Raw genomic sequence first — 19,903 nt, forward strand, 5'->3', positions numbered from 1 at the left:
TGGACGTTCTACATTGTTTTTCTAAGGAACATAAATAATCAGCTCTTTGTCAGCTGTGAAATGAATCTACATTTTCTATTCCACATGAAGGGCCATCAAAATTCTAAGTGTTTTACACCCCGTTCTATTTCTGCTGGCAGAAAGTTGGGGCTCTAAGATTCAACAGCAAGAGATCATCCACTGATCTGGGAAGCAGCATGAAAAGGTGTCACAAAACTGGGCTAGGACTTCAACAGGCACCACAAGGCTTTGGAAAGAGGTTTGTGCTTTAGGCTGCTGAAAAATAAAAAACCCAAACCCTTGGTGTGGTGGGATGACCCTGGCTGGATGCCAGGAGCCCCCCAAAGCTCTTCCACCCCTGCTCTTCTCAGCTGGAATGCACTCTCCCTTCCAGCTGTATCTTAACACCACAGCTCTGCTTTAGGGGGAAAGATGAAAAGTCAGCCCCTAAAGCAGAACACAACTTCTGATTAGAGATACTCTGACTTAAATCTATTCAAGGAAAGAAGCAGTACCACCCCCTAGTCATTTTTTATTTATCTGGCCATTTCCTCACTCTTCTTTCAGTGTCTAGGAATTTGTCAAATTATTTCAGGTTTTGTTTTCTATTTATTTCTTTTCCACTTAGAAAAACAATTGAGTGGTTCTAAACTAATTTCAAAATGTAAATACTGCACCAAACCAATACTTGATATCTTCCTTTGGCTGTCATAGAAAAAATTCAATTATTTACACTGCTTTAGTCACACAACAAAAGCAACGCTGCTTTTCAGAATGTAGACTGTTATCCTGTATTCCCTCAAACTAAAAAATAAACAATTGTCACAACAGAAATTTTCCTACAATTACTCAAGCACGTGAAAGCTTATTACCACAAAAGGTTCAATGAGCATTTTTTTACATTAATTCATCAGCGGAGAGGGAATCAAGTCTTAGTTTCATACTCAAGGCCTAATGAGAGCCTTTAGATGCTTTCTGCAAGACAGCCTGAGGGCAGCAGGTGATCAGTCACCTTTTCATTGCATGAGAGGAGAAGGATCCTGTGCCAGGACTCCTCAGTCCAGACAGGTGACTGCAATCTGAAGTGGGACACACAATTCATTCTATGACAGCAAAAAGAACAGAAAGTCTTGAAATGAAACAAAGAAAAAAAAAAAACCAAAAAAACCAACGCTGATAAATATCTACAGAACCTCTAAGCTTTTGCGTTGCCAAAATAAAGCATGGAGAAGACCTTGCTCCAGCTTCGAGGTTTAATAGGTTCCAACAAGCAAGAAGCAAAACTTCTGCACATCCCAAAACTGACCATCAGTGGGAAGGACATGCAGGACCTCAATAGCATCCTGTCCCTACCAAGTGTGCGTGCCCACACCTTTGGCTGGGCCAAACAGGTTATTTTCCACCCAGAATTCCCAGAGCACAGTCCTCTTTTGGGACAGATCTCCCAGTTTTCCCCAGAGTAATCTGTGTTTTTAGAATCAATCAAGAGATTAAGGTTTTGGACCTTCCCTGCCCCCCCAGTTATAGCAAAAGAAACAGTCTGAATTCTTTTTTCCCTTTGTAAGATGACACTTATCTTGACACAAGTTTCCTTGTTGCTGTAGAGCCCCTGTAAAACTAGGCTGCCTTTATAGAAAATGAGGTTCTGAGACCCATATGTGCTATCAAAATATGGAATAATCCCTCCTGACAAAGGCATATTTGAGTTTTGTTAATATCTTTGCCTCCTATGTGAAATCTGGACATTAAAGCACTTGGAAAGCAGGTAGGACACAGCTCAGAGTAAGAAAGTTGAAGCTTAAGATACTAATTTATATAATGCATTATACAGAGAAAATTGTTTTACTATAGTTACATTAAAAAGCAGGTTTGCATTCTAAACTCCGCATTAATTTCCCCTCCAGATTTTGATTCATAGATTCTGTCAGGACTAAGGGATAATCTCATCTCACCTGTTAAAAAGCATGGCCCCTCAGATCTAGGGAGCAGCATACTAAACACACACAATCCTCATCAGAAGGACTTCAGTATAAATCTGATACTACTTTGTAGCTTGTTTCCATCTCTAGACACTGTAGATTACACCTTTTCCTTTGATAGGCTAAAAAACAAGAAAGGAATGTAAGAAATAATTCATTTCACCTAAGAACAGGATTTAGAGGGGACTTGCATAGCCTGAACCTCAGAGGATTGACTGGTACAAAGAACTGCTCAATACCACTGTGCTTGTAGAAGGTACCATCAAAACACATATGGGGTGTGTAGACACCAGAAACCACTATGAAATCCTTCCCACTGAAAGATTCTGATCAACAGAAATAGTTTTTCCTATGGGTAGAAGAGGTTGTGATTTATATTTTTCTCAGTTTTTCTTAGAAAACACTTTATCCTGCCAATACCTGGTAGTAGGAAATTATTTCTAGCATTTCAAGTCTTTTTTTATCAAATAGCTCCATTTTGATGTTTTTAAATAGAACTGTTGGAAACTATTTAGTGTAAGATATTGCTGGTGTTCAAATTGGGATGAAATCAAAGAGAATTTTGTTGCTCAAACACCACATCAAGGTGCACTGACTAAGAGGAGGAAGTTCAGAAAGCCTTTTCCAGAAGTGAGAGCCATAGGAGCTTACATAAAGCAAGGTTTAGGGAAAGTAAAGGAAACTGATTTAGAGGAAAGGAGAGGGAAAATAAAGATTGAAACAGGATAAAAACCTACAGAAAACAGCTGGCAATTGTGGACCTCGCAGGAAAGGGCAGCCTCTGTGTTAGAAATACAATGTGCCCTGGATGCTCCCTGCCCACAGCCTGCTCCCAGTCAGGGCATCTCAAAATTCCCCTTCCTACAACAGTGCTTCAGCTCTTCCTCCCTCCATCCTTTGAGTGGGAACTCCAGAGCTCACATTTACCTCTTAGGACTCAAAAGAGACCAAGCAGGCTCATAATGGAACTGGAGTAACCAGGACAAGCATGAGATAAATATCTAATAACCACTCAACTCATTCAATTCAGCGTGTTATCAACAGCAGGAATCAGCATTAAGCAATTACCCAATTCTGCCCTCGGGGAAAGAAGGAAATGCAAAATATTTCGGAAGAAGTCGTTGAGGAGGATACATTCAACCTCCACAGAATTCACTGTGTCTGCCTGGCAGCTCTCCTGACTGCCAGTGTGCTGTGGCAAATTGGGATGCAAAGGTTGGAGGATCATTAATGTTGTTTCCTCTACTTTTGCCCGTCTGTGACCCCCATTCTCCACCTCTGCTGGGGATACAGATGGGTTTTCATGGATAGAGGGAAGGTCCTGATGTGTCCATATTCCCGGGCAAGCCAGGAGCTGCCACAGACACTTCCCCACTTCACAGGCTTCCCTGCGAATTTCTCTAATGTATTGAGATTTCAGTAGAGGACAAATGTCAAGGGAGGGCACAGAAGTGTTTTCCTGCTCTTAGGCATTGAATAATCTCATTTAGGGACAGCTATCAGTGCTGCTTTGGCCTTGTTCATTTTCTCTTCCTAAGTCAGTGTTCAGACACTCACAGCTTTTGTCTACTGCTGTTATCAAGGCATTTGCATGCACTAATCCATGACAAATGGTTTCATTTGATGCACATCTGATTTCCTTGCCTGCCAACTAGAAAGAGATAATGGAAATACTAAGAGAAACTAAATTAGAACTAAAGGAGTCATCTATTTGTTGAAGAAACTCAAAACAAGGTTAGGATAAACACCACCCAGGCAGCTGACTTAATGGAGAAAGCACTGAGATTTCAGCTGAGGAAACACAGTTTCTAATTACCTGGGGGGGAAAAAAAAAATCTGCATTTTAAAGTTTCACAAAAAGATATTGCTAAAGAAATAATAATACTATAGATGTGGGAGTGGGCTTAGACACAGTCATTCTCTGTCAGATCCTGCCCCAGCACACTGAAAACAATTAGGAACTCAAAAGCCTCCGTGAGTGTCAACTCATCCCTTGGGGTTCTTTTGTTTAACACAGCAGTGAATTCTGGCTGGCTGACCACCCAAATTTGAAAGCACTCCATGCAAGTAACCAAAAAGAGGAATTTAATGCGTTAATGACAGTCACAGTAATTTGTGTTAGCTTAGCTGTGAGAGCTTATGATTAAAGCAAGATTTTCCCCCAGATCTCTGCTGTTTAATGGAAAGTATATCTTTGTATTAATAATGGAAAGTATATCCTTGTATTAATAAAGGCAACTTCTGAAAACACCAGACCTACTTTAATTTCAGTGCTGCTCTGAACTAAAACAAGAGCTGGTACCAGCCAGAAGGACACACAGGACACACCCTCCTCATGTTCACCCTGGTGCTGAATTTGAACTCTCTGTGGTCTTGATTCCTCTTGGGAAAAAGGGAGCCCCTGGTAGATCTGGATTTATGCTTCCAGACAGGATTTATACCTTTATCAGGATGACAGTTCATTTTGGGTAGGTGCTGATACCTACACAGATAATTTTTTTTTTTCTCCAAAGAGGAATATCAAGGCAGAAATAAAGAAGGCACAAAGATATCAAACCACTTTTTAAAGTTTCAAGAGTGGAAAGTGATTCTTAAGAAAAAAAAACTCAAAAGCCCCAAATATTAAGTCCTCAGATTTTCCTACTCAGTTCCAATTTTGGCTTTAAAATGAAATAGGCTGGTGTTCAAAGGTTTCTGAACTGTAAAATCAGCCAATTTTTAAACTCATGATAGAAAGCGTAGGAATCACTATATCATAGAAATAAAATAATGGAGATTTATGAATATAATTACAAGAAATACATATCTAGTCATATTTCAATGTATTTTACCATACCTTCCTTATCCTCAGCACCTTTAGCCACTCCAGAAATGAAGCTAAGGTCTTCTCTAAAATGTGGTTTTTTTCAAAATGCAGTGTTCTGAACATGGCCTTAATGATAGTTTCAGTGTTATTTGATCTCATTTCTGTCTGGTTTTCGGTTTTATTTAAATTCAGAATGTGAACACTTTTTAATGTGTTTATACAGGCAAATATATGAACTACAGATACTTTTTAATTCTTGAACATGTTCAAAGTCACTACTGTGTTATTGTGATTCCTGGGCAGCACATAGGAAAGAGGTGCTAACCAATAGGTTCCCTTCATTTCTGCATGTTCTTTTAAGAAACAAACATGTAAATCAATGAAACCAATTTTCCAAATAAAATGTCCTTGCTTGCTCTCAACCACTTAATTAAACACCATTAACTCTAGTTTGTTTTGGCAACCAATTAATGTCATGATCAAATATAAATAGACTCTGCAAGAAAAGATTATAATTAATAAATCCTGAACAACACAGTACAATTGCACTGAAGCTTTGCTTGCCAGAAATATTTAGCAGCAGTTTTGGAGAGCATTAATGAGGACAGTAAAAATAAAGTTTTATCAGAGTGTGCAGTTTAGTTCCTGAGGCTCTTGCCTGCACCCAGGCTGATCTATAGAGCCTTTGGTTGCTGACATTATTTACAACACATAAAAATCACAGTCCTAGGTTCCTCACTTTCCAACAAGCTGATATGTACATACATAGGAGATTTTAATCAAATCCTTCCAGCTATAACTTCCACTTGTACACCGTTTAATTGACAGTGTATTTTGCTCACTGTGTTTTGGTAGGTTCAAAATGAGGGTTCTTGATTCAGATTTGTCAACTAAAGAAAACTAAATTAATCCAGTAGGATCTTTGGATCATGCACAAGAATGGGTTAAAAAAACATTCTTTAACCTGAGCCAACATCTCTCCTGATAATCAAGAGACAAGGATCACTGTTTAAGCTGGATTTTAGTTGCCTGTTCATACAGTAAGAATTAAGGTACATGGTATACAAATAAAACTTAACTGTTTATGGAAAAAATATATGTGCCTAATTCCAAAAATCTCCCACCACGTGTGGCTGGGTGGGAGCTGCTCATGGAGAGCAGGTTATTCCCTGGGTTACTTGGAACTCAGAGACACTGCACCACAACGAGGGTACCCATCCCAGACAACAGATTGTCCATGTACTGTGCTTCACTTGCTGATTCTCAAGGAATCACTTTTACATCATCCAAAAACGAGCAAAATGTTCCATTCTTGCCATCAATTCAATTTCCAAGCTAAGCTGTTTTTTCAAAATAAGGATTACAATGGAACAGTAGGACACAGTTATTGATTATCATGATAGCAACAGTGATCCTGCACCCTGCTGTCACTGAAGTGACCTTTCAAGAAGGGCAGGAGTGTTTTCTTTACCCACTGTGAAGGAAAAGGGGCAAACTGTTTCTCCAAAAGAAATACAGAAGGCAAGAGAGATGTCAAAAAAACCAATCCAAATAGAGCGTAGAAATATGAGTCACAGAAACATTGTAACTTCATTCAGCTTAATTTACACCCCCGATTCCCCATTGTGCATCACTGCCTGAGTCTCATAAATTTAGATTCCAACTGTGCTGCAGTCCTCGTGGTCCCTACCCAGGGCACAATGAACAGAAAGCTCCAGCATCCCTCCCATGCAAAGGAATAAGTTCAGCTGGAAAAAACCGTTCTGCACAGGGCATCTGAAAACAGCAAAAAATGCTGAGTTCCACCAGGAAAAAAAATCTTGCTCCCAGCAAGGGTTGGTTTCAGAGTCAAGAGAAAAAGTCAGAAGGAAATACAAGGATTATAGACAGTAGAGGATAAAATGATATCAAACTTATAGGGGAAAACACATCAATCTTATAAAGCAACGCACTTGAATATTACCTTTTAAAATATAAATGAGCCTTGGACTAAAGCAGGCTAATCATTAAAGGCATGTTTCTGATGTTATCAGCAGAAATACTTCAGTGCAGAGCAATGTAGTTTGCCTTTGGGGTTTATGTTTGTAGGTGCCCAATTTGCCTTGGGACTTCGCCACTACAGAATGAATTCTCAGAGTCTTTAAAGCCATGACAGTGAGCTACAAATAGTGGTGTGCACTGAAAGGTCCCCGCATGAGTCACCAGGGCTGCCCTTGGAGAGGGAGGCTCAGCGCAGCGGAGCAGCAGGAGATGCTGCCAGGGCCAGCACTGCAAGAGGGAATTTTTGGCCCTTGTTTCCCCAGGGCAGGAGGGATTTGCTTCGCACCTGCAGAGATGCCTGAGGGAGAGCTGAAGTGGCACGGGATGGGGACGGGAGCATAGCAGGAGGAAGGGGGGACTCAACCAGAGCACAGAGCACTCACACGGGAGGCATCATCCCGTTGTCCTCTGGGAGCATTTTGCCATTGCTGTTCTGCACAAGGTGTGCGGTGAGGGTGTGCCCACAGGGAATGGGCACCTGTAGTAATAATTATGTCGAGATGGACTGGACTGACACCATCATCAGCCCTTTATTAAAAACTTCTCAGGCCTTTCTCTCAATGAACTTCTCTCAGGCAACTCCACACAGCACTGATTCCTCTCCTCTCTGCAAGTTTCTTTCTTCCTTCTGCATGATTAACCCAAGCTGTCCCTGATCTGGCCACCTAACCCTGTCACCCTACACAGCATCTTCTTACCTTGTCTGTCCCTTGTACAACCACAGGTCCCTTCCTCCTCACAGCACAGCCAGCAGGCTCCATCCCAAGCTGCAAGTTCAATTTACTCTGGACTAGCTGTCCCACTCTTTTATAACACCCATCCTCATTGGGCAGAGAAGGCTGTCTCCACTGCTCTGCAATGAGTGCAGCTGTAATTCATTGAGGAAAATTGCCTTCTGCACTATCCTTACAACCTGTCTTCCCACGGGCATCCGCAGGGAATGCGGCCACACTTCCAGCAGCTCCTGGGGAGTCTCCCTGGGCACCGTGGGCTGCTCAGGGCCCCACTGCACACCTTGGCCATGCTGCTGTTCACAGCCCATCGAGCTGCTCCCCCGCAGGTTGCTCCATGTGCCTGGATCAGAAGTAACAAGGATGACAGCCAGCAGTGTGACTGGGAACAGCTCTCCTCCACCTGCTCCGAGCTGTGAGGATCCCGGCTGCCCTTCTCCTCCTGCCACTGACCTGCAGTGAGAACTGCCTGATCTCTGGCAATGCTAACCTATCCCTTCCCCTTTACTTCCCTGTGTCTCAGGCAACAGCTTACAGACCCCAAAAACCCCCATGGCTAACCTTATCCACAACCACACCCTGGAGCCATGACGGTTTTGTTTCAGAAGTTCGATTTTTCAGAAAAGAACCTAAAAAAAATCAAAATCACAGTGTGCAATAGTTCTGATCAAGTCTGCTGCTGTAAACAAGCCCATCACACAAGCACAGCAGGCAGTTCATTGCCATCATGCTGCTAGAAGCCCTACTTCATGCTTAAGTGTTGATTTTGTCACATCAGTTCTCTTCCTAAACAAAATACGTGTCCACATACATCCAAATGTATTTTGTATGTGACCAGGAGCACGGTAGGTACTTACAACCTGGATTTCTTCACTTAGCAGTTGGTAATTTCACAATTTCAAGAGCAGCCTGTGAAGGCCAGGTGTGTATAACAAAGGTGTCACAAGGGAGATCTTTCCAGTGAGTGACTGGAACAGCTCATAGTGAGCAGGATTTTCTGACTGTGAACAAACCAGGACACTGTGGTGCTTCCTGTGCATTTGCTGGTGTAAATGGAAACTGTATCAGACCTTAGAACTTAAAAATTTGCTCATTTTAATTAACGCAGCAAGAAACAATAGCTGTCACCTTTCATAGCCCTTGCTCACTATGTTCCTGCCTGGCATTTTGAACATTGTATACAGCAACAGTTTGCATTCACACCATGTGATTAATGAAACACAACTCTTGTTAATCACAGAAACTTTTATATAGTAACTACCCAGTTACTACTTGCTTCTGTGAACACCAAGAGCAAACATCCCGCTGAACTCACCTTCCAAATCTCAATTGTTCTACAAAGAGACAATTTATTTACACTTTCTTGAGGAATTAGATTCAAAACCTTGCCCCTTTTGAATCAAATAGCCACATATATGGCACATATGAAGATAGCAGACCTTTTGAAATGTGAAAATATGCAGTTTATCCCAAAGCTATTAAAAAAAAAAATCAGTGAGGAGGTCAAGATCAGAATTAAGACATTTTTTGCTCACAGCCACAGACTACAGTTTCTGCACAATGCTGTCTACTGAGAAACATGCTCAGAGCATCCTTAGGTTGATGTTCCTTGTTAGTTGGTGCAGAAATGCTTTGAGACTGATTTTTCCATCTCACAATATGTAGTACAGAGAATCACTTCTTGAGAAGATTTTTAATAGGCACATCATTAACTACTTTCACAATAAACAAGTACTTCATGTTTAGCACCATAAAATTCCAGCCTTGATTCAGTCCATGATTTCTTCCTCTGAACAAGCCTATTTTTAATTAACATATTTTCAGGTGTCAGCAGTGCTACAGTGGGTACTGTTCTCTGCTTGTGTCTGCCTTACACCTTTACACTGCACACAGGACTAACTTGATGTGTACCTAATTCATTTGTATAAACTTACAGGTGAAGCCTATGTCCCTCCAAGTAACACATGGCCAGTGTAGTCACCTATGATTACCTGACAGATCCAATATTTTGTTATGGAACAAAGTCAAAATTTTGCAAAAAAACTGCATGATTGAAAAGGTGATGGATTTTTTTTTTTTTAAATTAAACTTGAATACTGTAGTTTGCTAATATCTTTTTGTGTCACCAAATCCCAGCACTTACTTCCTACGGCTGGGAGGATCAATCCTGTCAATCAGATGATCAATGAACTATCACAGGCACTCAGATAACTGCAAATCACATGTCCACTGTAACCCCTCAGGCCAATTCAACAGCCCTACATCTGTGTGTATCTTGGAGACTAAAACAGCCAGCGTGGAATTCTCTTTGTTACCACTGTTTCTTCTTAAATCACACAGAAATGACAAGCTTGAAAAGAAGATGGAGATTTGTTTCCACATAAAGTTATTTCCTGTGAATGCCTTCACACATCCTTTGCCTAACATGATTTTCGTGAAAATGAAATATAGTCATAAAAAACCCCTGCAGAAAGCCATCTGTATTGCCCAAGGGGAGTTACACTGCAGTGGGGTTCTGCAGGTTTACTCCCAGGTCTCTTCCTCCTCCTCACCTATCCAAGTCCAAAGGAACAGGCATTAATTTAATACTTCAGGGCACTAAAGAGCAGCACTCAAACTTCTCATCACATTAATGAGACAAGAAAGAATTAATCAACAAGCACAAATAATACAGCATCCTTCATCTTATAAGCAAGCAGTATTTACTATGGCCTTTCTACCTGTGACCACCTGCCAACATTTCATAGAAAATAAAGCTACAGTCCATCACAAATACTGTCATGTAAAGCAGTTTATCACATTTGTTTCCAGGTTCATACCTTCTGCTAAGTCATCTAACTGAATAAAGGAGTACTGAATTAGAAAAAATGGAAAACTATACTGCACTTGGAAAGAGGCCTTAAGCTTCTGTGATTGCACAGTGTGTAAAAATCTATTTCAGCCCATTCAGATACTTGCTTAAGAAAGTTTCAGGGAGGAAAAAATGGATCAAGCTCAGAAATCTCTGATGATAAACTAACCTTTTAATATATTGCCCTTGATTTCCAGGGTTTCAAAACTGGATTAACTGCCACGGTCCAGATGGATATATTCATTGTGCTAATCCACTGTGTTCAGTTCAAGTTTATTATGTTAAATACACTCCAAGAGGATTTTATCTTTTACTTGCACCTTCCTGTGCTCAGAGAGACTCTCTTATTCATCAAGCACGAGAAGCACAAGATGGGGTGGAACCTGCCTTTTTAATTATCTTGTACCAAAGTGGCCCCATGATGGAGATGAACTACACAAATTCTCTTATTTTAGAGCAGCTCATTATCTATGGAAGATCACAAACTGAAAGAAAAGGTATGCTGAGCTTGCTATTGATTACAGCTTATTTGTCATGATTCAGTAAGTTGAAATTTCATACACCAAATATTAAATTACTGAAATTATGCTTTGGCTCATATGCATCCATTTTTTATTCACTTTTATTTGACTGAAAATTTTAATCTTACTTACACAGTTTCTAACTCTAAGTAAACTATGCATTCCTAATAATATAAATATGAAAAATAGGGTGTGCTCAGGGACTGCAGTTGAATACATTAAAATCACTCAGTTTGCTAGTTAACATATTTCCATCCCTTTTATGTACAACCTTTCACATTCAGCTGGCAGACTGCAAATTCAGGGCCTTACCAAAAAAAAAGAAAAAAAAAAGAAAAAAAAAAGAAAAAAAAAACCCAAAGTCTTGATTTTCTGTTGTGACAGCAGAAATCATCCAAAATACCTAAGAGTTTCCCTAAAGGACACTCACTGGCTGGTACTTCCCAGGTGCAGCACAATCTGAATTTGAGGTGAACATCATGTCAAATTCCACTCATCTGTCAATGTAGTGGATTATTTCTTGAGAGACTGAAATTGGCTGCCTGGGATCAGAACACCATCAATCTTGTTCATGTAGGGTGCAGAGAAGCTGCCTGAGCCAGGCTCGCAGGAGAGAGAGCTTGGCTGCTTCTGAGTAGGTGATGAGGCAGCTGTAAAACCTTCACTCTATCTGTAGCACATCCCTGAGTGAAAGATTTTGTCATTTTTCACATTTCCCCAACATTTGGTATGCATTCAGTGTCTTGCTGTTCTTGCTTCATAAAAAAGGTGATTTTTCAAGCTTAGGCAAATGTTGCAGAGCTCTGGATCTGCCCAGCTCTCATTTTTTCTCATAATGTCACTTGTTTCAACTGATTCCATAAAATGATATTACATATCTGCTTAGCTGGGCTGTTTTTTTCCCTTTCCTTCACTAGAGACACACTCAAAAAACCAGCAGCATTACTGATAATTGCATTATAATAAATCTCTGTGAGTCCCAAATAAGTCCCTCACCCCTCAAACTTCAAACACTCTCAAATTTCCAGTGCCAGGGGGTAAAGGTAACACCCTTGGTTAATCTGATGCTCTAACACGGGCACTGAGACCTGGCCTAGCAAAGATTTTGGTCTATTCCTCTGTAACATTTATGTTTTATTACAACAGACCAAGGCAATGCCAATACCTCTGACTTCTGGGCAAGAAATATGCTTGGGAAAACTTTTGAGTTTTGAAGTTGCTAAAGACCTGTGTATGAGACCATGTGTCTTTGAAGGGATGTCATTCAATCAAAAAACATTAAAATATTAATTGCCACATTGTAAAAAGACTCATCACTGTGAATTACACCACTTTCCATCTTACATTTTTACAACTGTTAAAGCCTCTCCCATCTTTTCTTTGAATTCAAATTCGGTTAAGCAACATTCTTGGCCCATTTAATTGTAACCAGATGAAAACACTGTGCTAGAAAAATGCCATCACCTCAATGTTTCAGCACAGCACATTCTTCAAAGTGCAATTAGCAGTTGAAGGAGTTATGTGATGCATTTCTATTAATAAAAACACAATAAAACCACTGCTGTGCTGTCCCTGCAGTCCAAGTGAGCTGTGCTCTCCACTGCTAACCTGTGGGATTGATTCTGCCTTTACAGGCACTGCACTCTATTCACAGTCCCAAATTCTCCCCCAGGCCACATTTCTGCAGCCCCATCAATTTTCAGAGGTAAACTTGAGAACCTGAGGATAAGTGTGTCTCCTTTGATCCGAGGCAAACCCTTGACCTCCAGCACACACAGGGGACTGAGGGAGATTTGGTGCTGGTGGTTTAAGGAACAAACCTGAAGCCAGTTTGGGTCAGGTAAGTCCAAAGTTTCACAAAGCTGTGCTGTCTCAGTGTCCAAGTTCTACAGAGCGTCCAGAACTTCACCAAATGGGGAGAAGGGCACAGAAACTGAACTGCTACCCACAATGGGATTCTTATGCTGGGAAATTGTTAGAAAATGACATCAAAGGATGAATATTCCCACACTGGATAGGCAAAGCACAACACACATTAGACTCACCAAAAAATAGATGCTGTGCAATACAAAGGCAAACAACTCATAAAACATAAATGATAAAAACAATTTTGATTAGTCAGTCATTTATCAAGACAGGCATGAGCACAGGCAGAGAGCCTGCAAGCTCAGAGCTGAGCTCAGTCCTACCTGGTCTGTGCAGGTGATGCTGCTGGAAAGTGTGATGGAGGGACCCCTGACAGAGCAGCATTGCACAGGCACTTATCCACAAATACAGGACCCAGGACATTGCAGAGACCACTGCCATTCTCTAAACAAAATATTAGACACACATTATTATCCAATGCCTCACAGCATGCTGCATAGTCAGCTTCCATTATAACAGTGTTTTTAATATTTCTCTTTTTCACTCCTTTTTCTAAATGCATTTTGATTATTATTCCCCCCTGCAAGATGCAATTGTTGTACAGCAAATGTCATGCCCAAAAAGGACAGCTGAGGTAAAGAGACAGCAACACAGGAGCCTAGATAACTTTAATAATTCAGTGGTAAAAAATCAAACTGTAATAATCTGAGGACTAAAAAAAACCACAATATAAATAGAAGCTGGAAAATATGTTCACACTGATCCATAGCTCAATTTACAGGAGAGTTAAAAATACAAATCAAATTTCAAAAAATCACAGCACTGTCTGGAAAAAACCAACATGATGTCCAGACAGTATCAAAGCTGCTTTAAACACATTGCAGAAAGGCATAAAGCATCCTCAGATATCGAAGACACATTGCCAGAATACTCCATCCTCAAAACTAAAAAGGCTATTACTGACCCAGAAGGTAACAGTACATGGTTTGGTTTGTTGCTTTTGCAAGCATTAATTATTAATCATGCTTCTACCAAACAAAGTAATTGTTTCCCAGAATTATGTTCTAATCCCTAGATGAAATCAGCTTCCTTTTGTTTGACCTGTGCACGTACAAGGACTGGAGTATGACCAGACAGATTTTCAGATGTGTTCTATAGATTTGACGTTTCCACAAAGCAGACTGTGTCAAGATTTTAAAAGTATTCCCTTTGCAAAAGGAAAAGTCAATTTCTTTGTCTGCTGGTGCGCTTGGCCATCCAGTGCAGACAGCTGTGTTTTTTCATCCTTGTGTTCATGGCTGTACTAACTGGCTGAATTTCCCTCTGACTTGTTAACTTCAGCAGCTCTTTCTCAGTGCCTGCAAGGATCAGGAGGTTTGCAAGGCTCAGCTACGCTACACATCGTCCAGTTCCCTTAACAGCACCTTCTGCTGCATTTCAGATGGCCAAATTAATCAAACTTCAGGCACTCTCCTCACTCAGCCAATGACAGGATGCTGCTCTCTATCTAATAATCCAATCAGCTGAACATCATTTTCACAAAGCAAGAAAGACTTTGAAAGATTAAATGTCTCACATGGAAAAAAAAAATGTCTTTACAAAAAAGACAACAAGAACAACAAAAAACCTGCATGCAATATCAGGGGATTTCTACAGTAGAAAGATGAACAATATTAAAATAGTGAAAGGCTGTGGTAATAAAATGTATGCATATAAATCCTTTTCTCGCCCCTGTTTTAAAGCAGCAGAGTCTTTGGGAAGCTTTTAAATCTAATTAGTTGAAATGAACCACATAAGCTGACAAGTATAATTAATAGAGAGTACCAAAACATTATTTTGATCAGCATGAAGCTCTTCCTTTCTCCGTACTGAGTGCTTGATGCACTGCTTGGCATATAATTAATTTCATTTCCAACTGTTTGCTTTGCAGTATACAATGCACTTTTTTCTCCTCTCTTTTTAGACCCATTTATCTTGCAAAATAGTTTCAATCTCCTCAGATCAGGGAGCTCCCAGAAGGCTTCCCTTGTCCTCAGGAATTAACACCTTCTTGCCATAATTGGTGCTCCCGTGCTTTTTATACCACAAGGCAAAGGGAAAGGTGAGTCTCACGCAGGGGAATTTCAGGTATTCAGGTTATTTAAATTGAACTTTAAAAAATCCCAGTCAAAGAGTGAAACTTTCACAACCTGCTAAATGCTCCCGTGTCTTTCCTCCGGCATCACGTTCTTAGCACATGGACAGCAGACTTACTTCACCCATTCAGGCTTTATTATTAGTTTTTGTGGGTTTTTTAAAATACAAAAATCTCTTTCGAACTGTGCTATTTCAAACTACCTTTGCTTAAACCCATTATTTCTTACAAACGTTTCTTCATCCACTCATTCAGCAGTAAACTGTCACACACATAATTTTACCCAGAGATCATCTTATCATTAGTATAGAAACACAGCAGTGAATATTTTGCACTTATTATCTGATGAATTCCGGATCTGCTTTCTGAATCTTAAATCCTGAGGAAGCTCCTTACCTGAGTAATCCAACCAAGAGCAGAGCACTCTAGTAGTGTTCATCGGAAAGATCTAATACTTTTTTAAATCCATCTGTACCACAATAAGGGATTTCTTTTATAGCTTCCCAAAAATCTTCTTTATCAGGATTAAAAGCAGGGAAAAAAAAAAAAAAAATCTCTTTTCCGTTACAAATCCTGTTTCCAGAGTAAAGAAGACATCTGAGCTCTCAGACTGCCGTCAGAAAAGCGGCCGAGATTTGAGGGGTGGAAACCTCATTTTCACCTTTAAATCATTCCCTAACATCCCCCTTTCTGCTCGAGGAGCCCTTGGAAGCGATCCGGAGACAATTGGCAGGTTCCAGGAGCAGCGGCCCCGGCTCCGCACGGGCGGCGGGAGGCGGCGGATCGTGCGCGGCTGCCGCCGGAGCCGACTTCAACACATCCCTGCTCGGGAGAGCATCACATGTGCCTTAAAGCCACACAGCCCTCGCTCGGCAGCCCCAGCCACCGGAGCTGCATTTAAATAGCGGCAGCAGAGCCGGCACACCGCTCAGGTAGGGATGGAGGAGGAGGAGGAGAGGGCTGGGCAGCCAAGGAGAGAGCCGGGGATGCGCTAACTCCGCCGGCAGAGCCTTTATTCCCGGCGCTGTTCTGGCACTTGTTCACCGGAGGAGAACGAGACTTAAGGGAGTCTCTCCCCTCGCACGGCGAGCGGGGAAGGGTGGTGCAGGGAAAGTGTAACGAGACACACGGGAGAGCAGGAGACTCCTACCCGCTCCCAGGGGCTCGCCAACACCTTCCACAACTCTGAGTGGAGCCTTTCCTTCCAACTCCATTTCCTAGGCAGCTCTGCAGACAATGGGGAAGAGCTCTGATTTACTCCCAAATGCTACAGCTCAGCTATGCCAGATTATTTATTGCTGTTATTTATTCTCCACTTCTTAAGTGGCCATCTACAGGAACGGAATGGTTTCCTCTCCCTCTTGTACCATATGTAATTATTTTTTTTTAAGGAGCCATTGTATAGACTTAATACATACCATTCGCTTAGTATTACAGCTCTTATGTCTGCCTACAAAACAAAAAGGGCTTGGAGACAAAACACAAACTCCCATTTTAAGAGCTCAGGATGTGTGCTATAACACAGTACGGGATTATTTTTTTCCTCCCTGGATAACCTGTGGCAGAAGAGTGTGCCACATTCACTGCTCACCAGCACAAGACACCAAACAATCATAAATAATAACAGCACTAAGTACTCTTACACTCAGTAGCTCCATCTCAGCACCTGAGGACATCAGTCCCAGTGGAGACTCTCACTGAGAGGTGCAGTGAGTTTACCTGACAGATCACACACTCCTGTAGAGCTGCTGTATTTTATTGGGCAATACATACCAAGAACTCGGCCCTGCAGACCAACAGAACTGTTACACTGGTCCCTGCCACAATGCTCAGGACAGGCCTTTATTACAGCCTTAACACAGTGAAGCCATTGGTGGCAGGTGGGTGTGACAGAGTGACACAGGAGATCACTGACCATGTCCCTGAGCAGAGCTGGGGACAAGACAGAGGCTCAGGCCAAGCCTCACATGACCAGAGATGCTTTCAAGGGGCCAACATTTTCTTTTCAGGTGTTTTGTTTGAAAACACATGCAACAAGTATGGTTGGGGATGTTTTATAAGGGTTTTCTTGTTTTCCTGAAGAATTGCTTTAGACACTGAAAGACAGCAAAGAACTGAGGCAGTTATTACTTTCTGGTCTCAGAAGGGTCTAGAAGGCTCAAAAAAAGCAGATGAGAGGCAACAAGATACCATGCAGTACTGATGAACATGGTAGGTACCTTGTAGCTCCCCAGGATCAGGCACAGCCCAGAGCAGGAGTCAGCAGGAGGAAGCTGCTAGGGTTTGCTGCCAAAGCCACAGGGAGGCTCAAGGAATTCAATTCCATAGGAATACAAGGAGATTCCTGCAGCTCCTGTGAGGGGCAGGTGATAGGAATTTAATTGAAAATAAACACCTGCTTAAGATAGGTCCCTTTTAGGACTCTGTGGGAATGATACAAGTGAAAAGGTATGGAGTGGCGAGGCGTGAAGAAAGATGGAGAAGGGTCTCAAGCAAATATAATCTTTTACACAAAAGCCTTGTGGGCAACAGGAAGAATCAGACAAATGGTGACCACACACCTTGGCAGAGTAGGCAGAGACAGATTTATGCAAGATACAGATTTATGTAAGGTACAGCAGAACTGTCACTCTGCCAAGCACTGCTAACTCCCAGCTCCATGAGGCTAATGCCACCATAACCCCTGACAGATGCTGCTATTGCTCAGGACAAGCTCTGCAGAAACAGGGGACGTGTTGCTTCTGCAGGGTAGGGGGGAGATCAGAGGGACATTGAATATTAAACAGGCTGTACTTGCAGCCTCTCCCCTGCCCTGGCTCCCAGCATCAGACAGGAGCACAGAAGTCCTTGGCAAATCTTGCAGAAGCATCCTCACACCTGCTTTGATGTCCTTGCTGCCAATTTTAACTTTCAGTGGACCAACAAGACATCAAACATTTTCCTTTTGCCCTCTTTGCTAAGCACAGTGTCATATCCACCTGATGCTTTGGGGCTTTGCTTCATCCTCCTCACTTGGCTTTGACAGAGAGAGGATGATGCTTTACAAGCACCCCTGGGCCTATGTTGAATGTGGGGCTACTGACACTGACATGCTGTAAAGAGAAAATTGGAAGGAAAAAAGACACAAGTGAGCAGTCTGCACATTTCAAGATGTTTTCTCATGAAAGGGGAAGGCTGAAAGTAATTTGTCTCTAGACAAAATGGAGATGGGACAAAAGGTGGTGTCCTGTGGAATGGCAGTTCCTGGCAGTGCTGGAGCATGATGAATCCATGCCCTACAGAAAGGCAGAACACCATTTGGGTTACATGTTGTGTGTGACTGCTCAGAGGTGAAGTGTCAGAAGAGGGTCCTTCCACCCCCACTCTGATACCTGGTGGGACAGAGGAGAGGACAGAGACCAGCACCTGAGCTATCCCAGCTGGAGACTGGAAAGTGCCTATGCACAGCTCTGACTGAAAGACTCCACGGGGTTGCTGGCACAGCTGCCACAAGCAGACCATAGCTCTGGATGATATTTCCAAGGTGAAGGTAGGTTGCAAGGGGTCAGCAGGAATCCAGCTGTCTTTGAGAACCCACCCCACACGCAGGGCTGCATGCACAAGGAGAACAGCCTTTCCCTCCTGCTTCCACCATTCATCTGGAGATGCCAAGTGAATGACAAAAATACGCAAATAAAAATAAATGCTCTTCCCTGCCTGAACCTCTATTTATCACAATTTTCTGGGCACCCAGAAAAGGACAGCATATGCAATTCAGGCAGGCTCACACTGACAGCAGATTGGTGTTGCACCCAAACAGGGGCCTCTGGCCTCTGCTCTCGGCATTCTGCCTCCTCTGCCTCTGTCTCCTCCTCTCCCACACTTGCCTTTTCCCCATGAAGAGGTTTAACATGACACATCCCAGGCTCACATTTCACAGGGTCTGGAGAAGGCTCTCCACCTTGGAAATGCAAAGCTCCTCAGTTCCAGTGTTCCCGGGACAGCAAAGCTTTGCTTTTCACAGATTGTGTTCTCCACCCCTCCCAGCTGCTTCCACCCACCCTACAAAGCTCCTTCCCATATCCCAGACTCTGCCTTGGCTGCTGCCTGGGCAACAGGCACTGCACACTGCAGCTCCTCCCTACCTAAATGCTCCTACACAGGTGAGCCAAGTGTAGTCTCACAGCAAGCTTTACCTCAATTCCACCAAAAGCCAGATTTTTGACACTCATCCTAGGTTCACAACATTTGTGGAAGCTTTTTCAAAAATCTGGCAGAGAAGTTTTGCTTGCCCTCACCTCCCCAGAGAGTTTTTCCTCCTTTGGGAACCATCCCACATGGATAACCAGCAGTTGAGCATGTGAAGATTGAGCTGCCTACATGTGATTGCCTGAACAGCAATGCTATGAAGCCCAGAGTAAAACCAGCCAAGAAATCCTCATCCAGGGCCCTGAGCTTCCCTGTGTTTCTTGTTCTTGACTGTTTTTCTTTCCCCTAGTGGAACAGGAAGCAAAGAGGATTCCTTTGATACAGGGAGAGCACAGTTTCTACCAGCTCCCTGGACACAGCTTGGCCCAAATGCTCACAACCCACATTCAATGCATGAGTGCAGCAATGTTTGATGTTCTGGGTGCACATCCCCTCTGCTCAGCGAGGTGTTCCACTTCATGTCTAGAACATCTGATATATTCCCAAGAAAACCCTCCTTGTCCTGAGATTTCATTTTCTCAGCCCTCATGACATTTCTCCTTCTCTTGCAGGATATATGATCCAACCCCAGTGACCAAACTGAATCTATTTTCTTTCTTGCCATTCCTATGTCAATGACAGCATTAAATCCTTCTGTCTGTATTGTCAGATTTTCTTCTCCTATAGCTTTTTCCAGCAACAAGAGAAGATGCAGTGATTTTCCTGGAGGCAAACAAGAAAAACTTAGCTAGAAAGTTACAAAATTTTTCATTAAGGGAATAAGCACCAATGATCTGTCTGGTTGTGA

The 19,903-nt window shown here is 42.2% G+C and overlaps 1 protein-coding gene across 1 annotated transcript in view; it reads right to left on the reverse strand.

The window, feature by feature from the left end:
• Nucleotides 1-13,235, reverse strand: part of TAFA1 (TAFA chemokine like family member 1) — a 204,111-nt gene extending 190,876 nt beyond the window's left edge. Inside the window, exon 1 of the mRNA XM_062500691.1 lies at nucleotides 13,118-13,235. Coding sequence (XP_062356675.1) covers nucleotides 13,118-13,235 — 118 coding nt within the window. The remainder of the gene's footprint in view (nucleotides 1-13,117) is intronic.
• Between the last annotated feature and the right edge of the window lie 6,668 nt (nucleotides 13,236-19,903).

Source organism: Cinclus cinclus, chromosome 12, assembly GCF_963662255.1.
Source record: "Cinclus cinclus chromosome 12, bCinCin1.1, whole genome shotgun sequence".
Lineage (NCBI taxonomy): Eukaryota > Metazoa > Chordata > Aves > Passeriformes > Cinclidae > Cinclus > Cinclus cinclus.